The sequence below is a fragment of the Panthera leo genome, chromosome D2 (assembly GCF_018350215.1).
Source record: "Panthera leo isolate Ple1 chromosome D2, P.leo_Ple1_pat1.1, whole genome shotgun sequence".
NCBI classification, from domain to species: domain Eukaryota; kingdom Metazoa; phylum Chordata; class Mammalia; order Carnivora; family Felidae; genus Panthera; species Panthera leo.
The window spans coordinates 77,574,788-77,587,579 of record NC_056689.1 but is presented as its reverse complement, the minus strand read 5'-3'; the positions used below and the strand labels follow the sequence as shown (position 1 = coordinate 77,587,579).

General features: G+C 50.4%; 1 protein-coding gene across 5 annotated transcripts in view; it reads right to left on the bottom strand.

The window, feature by feature from the left end:
* Positions 1–12,792, bottom strand: part of LOC122201876 (transforming acidic coiled-coil-containing protein 2-like) — a 125,766-nt gene that overhangs the window by 7,073 nt on the left and 105,901 nt on the right. For all 5 annotated transcript variants that reach the window (XM_042907839.1, XM_042907838.1, XM_042907836.1 and 2 more), the window contains 3 exons: positions 9,756–9,899; positions 9,218–9,294; positions 4,866–4,909 (listed from right to left, as the gene is read on the bottom strand). In XM_042907839.1, the coding sequence (XP_042763773.1) occupies positions 4,866–4,909; positions 9,218–9,294; positions 9,756–9,899 (265 nt within the window). The remainder of the gene's footprint in view (positions 1–4,865; positions 4,910–9,217; positions 9,295–9,755; positions 9,900–12,792) is intronic.

Here is a 12,792-nt window from a genome sequence, read left to right as displayed (position 1 = left end):
GTGTTGAGCAAGATAAAAAGGTATAGGAGTCTGGGCTCCGAGGAACAGGTCTTTCTGTGTATTATCGACATAAAGACATGGTTATTGGAAAAGAAAAAGGTTTCACCCTTAAAACATCCCATGAACCAAGGCCCACATAACCACCAGCCCTGAAATTCTGCTTCGCACAGAAACGGACATTTCCTTGGACACAGCAAATGTTTTAACTCCGACAAAAATGGAGCTCTTTCCGTCAAAGTGACTTTCTCAGTTATGTGCCTAAGAATTCTGGCCCAGTTCAGAGTGGCTGAGCCTAGTAAAAGGAACTGCTCTGTCCTCTGACCCCCACGACCATTCTACCGTGAACGTCCACGGCTCCCCACTCACTCGGGTTCTTGACACCAGGCCACGTCCCCAGAGGTGCCTTCCTGAGCACCTGCGGGAAGCGCCTCCTCCCTACTTTCCAGTCCATTCTCTTCCCAGCAGCATGCATGCACACAGGTGTGCACCAGCTGTCTGTCTGCCTAGAGTGCGCGCTGCGTGAGGGCAGGGTCTTAAGTCTTGCTTTGTCCACATCTTTAATTCCAGAGCCTAGGACAGCGCCTGACTCACAGGGTGCCTCAACACATCCGTGCTGTGAATGAACGAGCGGAACCTGGCAATCCAAACCCCAAGCCATGCTCATAACCATCTCTCTCCCTTCTCTCCCTGAGCCTGTTAGTAACAGACCTGGAAGGAGGAAGCTCCCTTCAAAGCAAGGGGTGCACTTGTGATGAGCACTGGGTATTGTATCAAAGCATTTTTACACCTGAAGCTAATATTGCACTGTATATTAACTAACTGGAATTTAAGTAAAAACTTAAAAAAAAAAAAAAAAAAAAGCAGAGGGACGCTGCTCTGGGTTCTTTCCCTTGCGTTCCTGGCGGATCGGCACTGTCCTGTCTCCTAAAGTTACGTGTATTCTTGTTGCGTGCTGTGGAGGGAAAGGGCTCAGGGCAGGGGAACCACATCCTGGGTTTTAGCTTCGGCTGTGATACAAACTCATTCAAAAGTCCTGGCTCTCGGGGGCTCAGGGCCTCATTTCCAAAATGAAGGGGTTGTCACACATGAACGTGCACCTGAATCAGCAGGGGCTTGTTTAAACACAGACAGCAGCACCCCACCCAGTGAGTTCTGATCTGGCAGGCCTGCGGTGGGGCCGAGAATCGGCATCTGTGACTAGTTCCCCGATGATGCTGAAGCGGCTGGTCCAGGGGTCACGCTTGGAGAGCCACAGACCCGGAAGACGTCTGATGGACCTCCACCCCTGCCTCCAGAGCCCCCGCTGCCGGGGCAGAGAGGAAGGACCCAGGCGCCAGACTCTCGACTGCCCAGGTTCCGTCCTGGCTCTGACACTCCCCAGCTCTGCTGCCTTGGGCAGGGTTTTTAACCTCTAGGAGTCTCAGCCTCCTGAGCTGAAAGAGGGGTTCACATTACTTATCTCGTGGCATTTCAGGGAAGATTAAGCGAAAATGTATATGAAGCCTGTGACATAATAAGAACCCAGGATCAGTGACCCATCATCAACAGCATCACGGGCACCCCCAAACTGGCATGATGTCACATCAATCACTCACGGAGGGGGAGCTTTTTAACACACGGCAAGAAAAGAACTGCCCGCAATCTTGCTGCGCCCAGGCTCCTAAAAGAAACGATGCTCCAGTAACCGAACGCTTGTTTTTATTACATTTTAGCTGCTTCCTTAGTCCTCGGCACATGGTAAAATGCACATTCCGGGGCTGATCTGAGGCCACGGATACATTTCACTTGGCTTGTAAAAAGCCATTTATCAAACAGAGTCCATCTGATTTCCTGGATCTGAGACTTAGCTTGCCTCAGGTTTCCTGCCCTCCCCCCAAAAGGCTCGTAAAAATAGAAATTTCCCGGTTCCCAGGAGACGGAGGAGGTGAGAACGCGCCACAAATCTTCTTGCAAATTACACACGCAGTCAGGTTCTTCACATCAGGAAATCAGCCCCAAACTCAAAATGCTCCAGACTCAACAACAAAACAATGCCCTGGGAGATTTTTCTGTTTTGTTTTTCTTTTTGCAGGCAAAACATTATTAAACCATGTTTTTCGGGGGAGGGGGAGGGGGAATGCGGCAAATACACAATAGCAAAAGTAACAAAAACAGAAACAAACAAACAAACAGACAGACGTGGGTTGCAATGGGCAGGTGTCACGTTAGGTGAAGAAGCGTTTACTTACCAGGCTTGCCTGTGTGTTTTGCAAGCAAAGGGCAAGAAGCAACAGAAAATGGAAGCAAAACAGATAATCAGGGCAGTTGTTAGGAAAGCAAAAAAGAAATCAATTGCAACAACCTGGAATGCAGAAAAGCACAGAGGTCTTTTTTGTCCTGAATCCTAAGTATGCAGTCTCTGAACTCAAGAGCATATTCTCTTTAGTAACATGTGACGAGAACGGACGACGATGGCAGGACACGTGTCACGCTGGCGTGGAACATTTGTGACGGTTACACGGAAGCCAGGGAGCCGGGCTGCAGCCAGGAGGGGCTGGCGCAGGTGGGGTGAAGTTTTGACTTCAAAACGCTACCAATGTTCATTCTGCCTGAACTGCCAAGCTCCTGGAGCTTGAGTTTTTCCCTCTCACCAGGGATGCTGGGTAGGTGGGTGCAAAGGAGAAGAAGAGAGAGAGGAGGCTGGTATGTTTCCACGTATGGGGACCCACAGCCTGCCCAGCAAGAAGGCGGGTCCCGCCCGCAGTGACAGGGAGGGAGTCCTGGCTGTGCCTCAGCCCCACGCCATTGTCTACAAGGACACAAGGACCTGGAAATCTGCGGTGGCCCTCATCAATGCCCTGCAGTAGTGACTGACAGGTGACAGCCACAGACATGCCAGCTGATGAACAAGGTCTGAAAAGTGGCTGATGAAAATGCCCGAGGACGGGGAACCAGGACGGGACATGCGTCACCCTGGGTGACAGCGCTGCCTGCAGCTAGGGACACCGGAGGGCGCTCACAGGGCCTCTGGCAGCGCTCAAACACCCCCAAAGAGGAAAATGCTCAGAGGGGTGAGATCACAGCTCTTGAAGAGAGGGACCCTTCGGCCAAACATACCAGGTCTCCCCGGGGGAGGGGGGTGGGGGGCTGGGGGTGCGTAGCCTTAACGCCTGCGGTCTGAGCTCCACCCACTCAACCTGCCTAGAATTGAAATGTTCTCCCACCAATTGAAACTACTCCCACCGGCAAATAGGCTGCAAGGAAGTCAGAGCTGAGTCATCTTTCTGTCCAGCAGGGACAGGCCACTTGCGCCAGGGAGAGAGATTCTTACTCTGCGGTGTTTAAGAGGGAACGAATGTCTACTTCTATCAAAAACAGCCAGCCGAGTGCTAGCAGATGGCTCTGGACGGCATTCTCTCAGGGGCAGAGGCTCCTGCCCTTTTACCCCCATCTCAACCTTGGCCCAAGTGTCGTCACCAAGGGCAAAAATAACAATGTAGGGCTCTGAGATGCAGAAGGGTATTTCCAGATGAGCCACGGTAGGTCTGAGTGACGTTTTCACAACCTAAGACTCCAGGAGGCCACGCTGTGCTCAGTGTGCCAAACATTGTATATTGGAAGACATAAATCCTCCTTCCTGACCACTTTTACAGGCAGCTTTGGTTCCAAGAGGTTTTTTTTTTTTTATATCTCATCCATATGTATTCATAAATTCGTATACCAATTTAATAAAGAGGTTTCATTCGATAGAAAGCATACACCACGAGCTGATCCTTAGAAACACCCAAATGGACTTTCCTTGAGATCTGGGAGGAACGGCCTCTGTTGTAATATATCAAAATTAAAGCCCCTTTGAATAGAAAGCCCTCAGTTGTCAGCCTCTTCACCATTCCCAAGGCTGCTCTCATATTTCTCTTGGGACAAGCTAGAGGTGTGGTAGCATGACTCAGACCCAAACGTTTGAGAGAGAGAGGAATCATCTGTTAACCCAGCGTCCAGCTTCGACACAGAAACTGGCGTGCAGTGAGCTGGGGCTTTTACTCCATGTGTCCTCAGGAGTAAAAGATTTTTTTTTTTTTAAACTGGTATCCTGGACCTAAGCAAATAAAATAAAATAAATAAATAAAAATCTCCCCCGCCCCTGCCAAGTCATAGCATCGTTTCTGAATAGTGATCATTAGTGTGAAAACGGGCTCAGCGCTTCTGTGAGCTCTTTTCCCATTCTTCTTCTTTTTTCTTTTTAAGTGCCAGGGGGTGTAGAACTTGCCACTTGAGGCCATTTTTTATTGGAGGCCAAAGCAGCGTCAGGACCGGCTGCCAGGGGTGCGAAGACAGATTCTGAGTCAATGCCCATCCCTGTGAGATCAGGTAATGCACAGGGGGGCGGGGGGGGGGGGGGTGGGCAGGCAGGACTGCCACGCGTTCCACCGTCCTTGCCCTAGAACCCTGCGTGAAGGCTGAGTATTTTGTCCCTTGAGTCTAAGTTAGAGTTGAGGGATTTGATTCTTCGTCCCTCTCATGAGCCAAGAAATCCCCCAAACACCCTAGGAACCAACCCAAACCTCTTTCCCCAAGAAGCGGGCAAGTCCTGGCTCGATGGTGGCCATTGAGGTAACTGCCATGGCTTCCCACAGGCACGAATGGTGCTAAGGAACATTCTAGCAGGTGTTTCCAGGAGGCCCCCAGGCTCACATTCTGGGATGCTCTGGTCCCTCGGTGAAAAGCGGTCACTTTAGCAGCACACACACTAAAATCGGTCCCTCCCTGAAGGACTTCACGTTCTAAGAGGGGCCGAAGATGAACACACTCCGAGCGTCTAACTTCAAAGCCCTCCCCGTGGTTCAGAAGCTTCGGGGAGGCTTGAGGCCGCCAGTCAGGACACCTACCTATCATCTGAGCGATGGTCTTCTCATACTCAGCCACTATTTTCCTGTAACGGAAGTAAAAATACGTTGGAACTGTGACAACAGAATGGTTTCTAACTGACAGTAGGGTCCCCGTGCTGGACTCAGCAGCCTGACCGAGTCTTATTTTTTTTCTTAAAGTTTATTTATTTATTTTGAGAGCAAGGAGAGAGAGAGAGAGAGCGTGCAAGTGGGGGAGGGGCAGAGAGAGAGAGAGAGAGAGAGAGAGAGAGAGAGTCCCAAGTAGGCTCTGTACTCTTAGTGTGGAGTCCGATGGGGGGCTTGAACTCACAAACCGTGAGGCCATGACCTGAGCTGAAACTGAGAGTCGGATGCTTAGCAGATGGAGCCACCCAGCCGCCCCTAGGGGACAAGTCTTATTTGTCACAGTTGGTTCACACCTCTAGGTGCACCTGCAACCCCGCCCCTCTTCTTACATACCCAAATAAGTTCATTTTCCTAGTGCGTGACTCTGAACACAACATGCCCCTGGGCAAAACCTTCGACGCATCCCTACTGCTCACTGAGGAAAAAACATAAGGCCAACCCTTCAGCCTGACAATCAAAGCCTTCCATAACCTGAGCCTGATCGCTTTCATCAACCTTACCTCCTTCCCTGCCATCTCATGAACAAAGTGGTTCAATGAGAACAAATGAGTTTTTGCCGCCTCTGGGATTTTCCACCTCCATGACCCTGCCCGTGTTGTTCACTTTGCCTCTCTACTTCCACCTCTCATAGTCTTGTCTGCTTCTCAAGGTCCAATTCAAATGCCATCTCCTCCAGGAAGCCTTCCCTGATTTCTCCTCCGAACTTCAAACAAACCTTAGCTACACAAAAGCACGAAGATCCCCGGCTTGGAAGACTGTCTCACTGCTGCCCCCAGGTGGAAGGACCCAGGAGTGAAGAAGCACCCCCCCCCTCTTGAAAGTCAACCTTCTGCAAGGAACCTCTCAAAAAAGACTTGAGAGTTTCACCTACATTATCCAACAGTTAATCTCCACAGGAGAGCCCAGAACGGCCCTGATTCCAGCTGGCCCTGCCTCTCCCAGCTGAGTGGCTCAGACAGGTTGGTCACAGACACTGGGGACTCAGCTGACTCCCTGGTATGGTTGAGGATTACCCTGGAGCCTGACTTTCAGGGCCGTGGGAGAACTGAATGAGGTTAAAAGACCGGTGAAAGCAGAAGGCATTCAGCAGAGTCTAAAGGCGTCGCAGCAGCTGGGTGTCTGTCCCTGGCTTCTTGACCTTGGCCCCAAGGACAGCGCCTTGACCAAAGCCAACCCACAACAAAAAAGGTGACTGCGACATGAGCCCACATGGGTTCTTTCTGAATCCTACCTACACAGGAGCACTTTGCGTCTTCTGTAATTAAACAATACCTCCTTGTACCCTTGAGTCACGAAACAGCGATGGACCCCCTGAGGCTGCCCCACCTGAACCCATCACTGGACCACAGCGGGTGCGGGATGTGTCCTTCCAGAGGTGCAGGGAGACCAGGGGCCCGAAGCCGCTTCGGTGGCACTGTATTTGCAGCTCTTTCTTCCTCACAGTGAAGTGGTGCCTGATTGCCGCCAGGATTGCTGATGGGGATACTGAGGCACGGGGCGACGCAGGAACCTTTTCAGAATCCCAGGGCTACAAAGCGGCCGAGCTTGGCTCCGCATCCAGACCTCCGACTCTGGAGCCTTTTCATACCCCTTACGCCTCGAGGTGCTGGGATTCACCCTTCTTCACAGAGGCGGAAAGTCAGCTTACGGAGTTAAGGAACAGGCCCCAAAGCAGCTAGGAAGCGGAGCCTGATGGTCACCTGGTCTGGTCTGGCTCCAAGGTGGACAGCTGGGCCTTCCAACACGAGTGCGGCTGTGTCGGCTGGTGACACTGGAGTCCCGCCACACTGGTGGGTCAACAGCGCTCCCTGGAGCCCCCAGAGGTACAGCTCCTCCCGAGGACGCAAAACGAATCAGGGATGGAGCTTCTAGCCTTCCCAGCATGCCCTGCTTTCATTTTCAGGGCAGGCAAAAAATGAAAGCCATGTTGTTCCCTCCTCTACTCCCCTACTGAAAAAAAAAAAAAAAAAGAGAGAGAGAGAGAGAGAGAGAGAGAGAGAGAGATAAAGGAGAGAAATTTTCAAATGACGCCACCGCAGGGCCTCAGTGTGAGTGTGTGAAACAGCACGCTCGGATTAACCTCCAGAAGCGGTCACAGAAAGCATCGGTAGGAAGAAGGGACTAATAGGAGAATTTCCAGGGAGATAATATTTGACCTAGAAAACAGGGGATCCGACTACCCTAAATAATTTGCTACTTAAAGCCGTAGCCAGGAATGCAGCCGATTCTGATAATTAACCAGCAGCGACTCTTGCAATCAAGCGCCCTCTAAATGAACTAATTCAACCACTTTTTAAAAACTCATCTATTTTTCCCTTATTCCCAAACCCTGAGACTCAAAAACGAAGCAAGCCTATTGAGGATTTTCAATATAGCACCAGATCTTTCGTCTCGTTCAAAACGATCTCTCATCTCTTCCCTTGAGACTGGAAAACCCATGTGTCAGTTCAGCTGGTGCTGAAGAAGGGCTGGTGTGTGGAGAGAGGAACTGTGTTCCCAGGAGCGGTTCTCAGACCCGGCAGCAGCCGGAGCCCCGGGCAGTGCTCACTAACCTGGGATGGCCCGGGCCAAGGCTTGGGTCCAAGTTTCTTAAAAACGCCACTTGGCCATACCATTTTTAAGATCACATCCCAAGGGTAAGTTCTAGCCCAAGACATGGTTTCTTAGTCTCTAAGATGACGATGAATCACGAAGGAAAATAAAAGGCAAAAAGGTCCGTCAGACATGACGAGGGAGGCAGGCCCCTGGGTACAGTGGAAAGAGTTGGGGTTTTATGACCAGAAAGGTGGATTCAAATTCACATTCTTCTAACTAGACGCTCCGGGACCTTGGATAAGTCACCTGACCTCGGACAAGTCACCTGACCTCTCTGAGCCCTTCCACTGTCAGATGGGGCTGATGATCGCTTCTTGAGGGGCCTGGGGAGCAACAGAGACCGTGGGCCAGAAACACAGCACATGGCACGTGATGTGATAGGCACTTAAGATGTGGTGGCTGTTATACTTCTAATACCAATGCAGCAAATGGAAATAAATCATTCAGACAAAATTCCGGAGGTAACCCAACTGCTTATCCACGGAGACTGGTGAAGTTCACTTTGTTAGAACCATACAAGGACCATTAAACCTGTTACACAATAAGGTCCAGTTGTATAAAAATCTGTCCAAGATTTACAATGTTAAAAGAGAGGGGCGCCTGGGTGGCTCAGTCGGTTAAGCGGGTTATGACTTCAGCTCAGGTGATGATCTCACAGTCTGTGAGTTTGAGCCCTGCATCGGGCTCTGTGCTGACAGCTCAGAGCCTGGAGCCTGCTTCGGATTCTGTGTCTCCCTCTCTCTCTGCCCGTCCCCTGCTCATGCTCTGTCTCTCTCTGTCACACAAATAAATAAAAACATTAAACAGATTTTTTACAATGTTAAAAGAGAATACAGGATAATGTACATGTTCTACTCCCCACTTTGGAAGAAAAATGGAGTCTGTATAGACACATTCACACATTGGCAATCAGAAATAGAAAATTCTTGGGGCGCCTGGGTGGCTCAGTCGGTTGAGTGTCCGACTTGTGATTTTGGCTCAGATCATGATCCCAGGGTCATGGGATGGAGCCCTGCATTGGGGGATTCTCTCTCTCCCTCTGCCCTTCTTTCTCCCCCGCTCTCTCTCTCTAAAATAAATTAAAAAAAAAAAAAATAAAAGAGCGGTGCCTGGATGGCTCAGTCAGTTAAGCATCTGACTCTTGATTTCAGCTCGGATCATGATCTCACAATTTCTGAGATCGAGCCCCAATGTCGGGCTCTGCACTGACAGCCTGCTTGGGATTCTCTCTCCCCCCTCTTCTCTGCTCCTCCCCTGCTCATGCTCTCTCTCTCTCTCAAACTACATAAATAAACTTCAGAAAAAAAAAAAGGAAGAAATGGAAAATTCTTGGAAGGCTATACTAGAAACAGTGGATAGCAGCTACCTGAGGGGAGTGGAATTGGAGACTGGGTGGGAAAGAGATTTGCTTTTCATCGCACAGGTATTTATTTGTTTGCAATATTTAGCTCAGGTGCATGATACTTTCATAAGAGTACCATGACGAAAAACACTTTTGCGAAAATATAAACCTTGTCTCTTAAAGAACAGGTGACTCTTGGGAAGAGCTGGTTCATGGGCCACAGCAGCTCCAGCTGCTATGAGACCACAGGTGGGCCATGCCCCAGGTGCCAGGAAGCACCACAACTGACCTCATTTCCATCACCTCCCGCCTGCTTTCTTCGTATTTAGCCTTCCACTCCGAGACCTCGCTCTCCTTGGTTATGATCTGGCATCAGGGAGGAAAGAGAAAGGTGAGCTCCAGAGGAGTGAATTCAGATCTGAGCGATTCACAGACCAAGAAGGAAACACTGAATAAATGTAGAATTAGAACTTCCCACACCAAACAATAATTGGACTCCGAGAACTTCCCCAGAGCGTGAGACAGAAATAAGCCAGATATCAGACTTCCGCAATGCCCACCAGGGAGCAACTAAAAGGCATATGCTTTTTGTTATAAATCAAACAAGGCCATAGAGGCTCATTAAACAATGGTGTCCAGGAAGATCAAAGCCCGTCTGCTACCCGCCTCTGTCTGCAGTGGTTGCAGAATACAGTCTGTGTCCAAAGATGCTGGCTTTGTGGACCATGGGTGTAAATATAATTTTATTTAGGCGTGGCAGAGACCGGAGCCTTTCCCAGGGCAACCAGAGCTGCCTTCCTCCGAGCCACACGCATGCCACACGGTACCTCTGCTCTGGCGATCCGGAGTGCGGAGTCCAGGTCAGGCTGCTGGAATAAAAGGCCTGCGGGCTTGTCCACCTCGGCCGTCCCGATGCGGGAGTACAAGGCTGTTTTAGAGATGGAGACATCTGTTGGGTGACCAGCTTCTCTCTGTGGAATGGTTTTTAATTAGAAAAAAAAAAAAAAAAACACGTTAATATCACGCATAGGACAGAGGATTTGCATTCACCCCCTCGTGAGTGGGTCAGTTGTATGGTTTTGAAACAAAGAACATCAAAAGTATGAGAAAATGCTCAGACTGATGAGTGGGGAAAGGCCGGATACAATCTATGGAAATCGATCGTTTTGCACCTGCACAGGCAGACAAAGGGGCTAATGGCAGAGGCCTCCCCAACTCCCAGCTTTCGGAGTCAAGCATGTCTGGTGCCTGCTTATCACTGCCATTTATCAGACGCAGAGGCATTTAGGCACAGCGCTTAAGAACCAAGGCTGTTTTCCGGCGGGCTCCGCTCCCAAAATAAAAGCCTGATGGCGAACGATGCTGAATTCTAAACTCCATTTGCCTAGTTTTGAATAACTGCAGATCTGATCAGTGTGGCAAGACTGTCTGCATTTCAATTCGGGGAACATTCGTTCAGCCCCGTTTGAAAGGATATGTTCACACAAAGCTCAGGGCCTACCGTGGCTATCAATCAACGTCACCTTCGAGAGCTAGTTTCCGGATGCCCCAAGGGAAGGGTTCCTTTGCAGTTACATCGCCTGAAGTCTGCTGTGTCGACGGCAAAACCGAAAACCGGATCGCTGACAATATCCCCACTGGCTGGTAAGACCCTCAACAGGTGGTGGGATTCCCTGCCCTCTCCCACAACTGACACTGGTTTGACTGGACAGGGCAGTCACCAGCCTCCTGGGAGGGAGGGGAGGACCACCGTTACTCTTCCTCCCCTTGCACAAAAAGCTCAGCCATTTCCAACACACTTGAGATGCGGAGTTAGGAGCATGGTCAACGGTGCAGCCGGGGCTGGTAGTCTAGTTCTTTTGTCAGAGGCACCAAACCAGGCAAGCACACTCTCAGTCCTATGCATTAACCTCCTGACACTGTCACGGCTGCCCAGGCAAACCGCCACCCCTGGGGACTAGAGTCCAACGCGATGTGAAGTATCATGGTGGGGAGCTGGTCAGGGTGGGACTGCAGGTTCCTAGGGAAATTCATGAGACGTGGGCAGGGAACACAGCTCTACCCTGGTGGAGTCGAAAGAGGGATGTGCAGAAAGTACGGGGAGGACTGGTCTTATAAGCGGAAGCAGGTAAGGTTAAAGACCCGACGGTGCGGGGGCGGGGGGCGCACCCGGAGGTTCTCTCTCTTCCATCCCACGAACAGGCCTGCTTACCCCCCGCTAGAGCATCAGAGGAAATGAACTTGAAATAACTTAGAAAACTCAGGCAGAAATTTAATGGATAGGACTGGAGATGACAGAGTTAGGGCCAGTTAGTCATACACATGCACAGCGAAAGACATGGTTTTGGTTGTCCCAGAAGCGGGCTTGGGTTTCGCTGCCCCTGCCTGGTGTTGAGCGTTTGGGCTCCCTCTGCAGTGGGCCCCGAATGATCACTCAGAGAGGGGAGCACACGGCCCCCTGTTCTACCAGACCCTGGTGATACTCTGGTGTCTAGTGGGATGCCACGATCTTTCCTTCCTCGGGTCCTAAAGAAGCCTCCAGTGCAGGACATTTGACCAAAACCCAGGAGCTGGCAGGCTGATCTCGCAGAAGAAAGCATGCCACCAGATCAGAGCTACGGAGCCTCTCCCGTGCATGGGTGAATCTCTGCTGTTTGAAATGTTTTCAAGGCTCTACTTGTCACATGGGAAACTTCTCAGGAAGTAAAGACACAATTACACCTAGACAATAAGACTCTATTTATATTTACGGAGAAAATTCATAAACACAAGATACTGAAGATGACGAAAAAAAACCTGTTCCTGTCACTTTTTAAGTAAAGTGTCCTTTGAAAAAATAAGTAGAATAAAATTTCAAAGTGGAAAGAACACTGGACACCATCCACTCATCCTGGTCCTCCGGAAGATGAAAAAATGGGAGGATCAAAGTGATTCGGCCAAAAGGTTTCCCAGGATGAGATCCAGTTCTGACTCCAAGTAAGAGAGCTCTGTGAAGCGCGAGGGGAAATGGACTAAAACTAACTTCATCGGACAGGGCAGAATTGAAATCTGACCGCTGCAGGAGCTGGTGCTCTTGAAGCTGCCTGAGTCCTTTGTACAACAAGGAAGGGAATGAAATATAAATAAATTAATGAGCTTTCTAAGTAAACACAATGGTTAGCACCACAGTGATTCACTATCACCTTTCATCCCGGCCACCTGGTGTTTTCAATAAAGGAACAGATGACTTCAGAATCCATTTGAATTACTGCCTGCACTTATCTGCATGTTAATGAAATCCAAGGTACACACTCCGGTTTTCTCTTACAACCAAGAACTATTTCTAACTGAAATAGGCTTGTGTCTCGCTGATATTTTAACATCGGGCTTAGATTAAGCTTTGTTCCTCTTGCAGAGACCCCCACTCACTGCAGCTTTGGAGAAGCCCCAAAGCCAGGAGAATCACAGAGTAGTAACATGTGAAATGGCCCCACCTCAGAAAAAGCAGGAGCCTTTGGAATCAGCTTGCGGCCCCTCAATCCACTCACTCAGATCCTGGTTCCTGATGGGACCCTCTGGGGGCACTGCCACCAGTCAGACCCGCAGAGCTCATGCCTGGGGCCCTTCTGGCCTCACGGTCCTGCCACGCACCCGGGCTCACAGTCCTTGTGGCCGGTTCCCTGTCTCCAGGCCTCAAGGGAAGCAAGGTGGGATCCCTGTCTGGGAGCCAGCTGTCCCCAAGAGCTGTGGGAGACGCGTGCACAAGGTGGGGGCCAGGAGTGTAGGTCAGGCTGGGAACCCAGGGCAAGCTGGGTCAAGGTCATGGAGAGGGGGCACAGGTTGGGACGTTGGGGGTAGAGCCAGGCGGGGCCCCTCGTTGGAGCT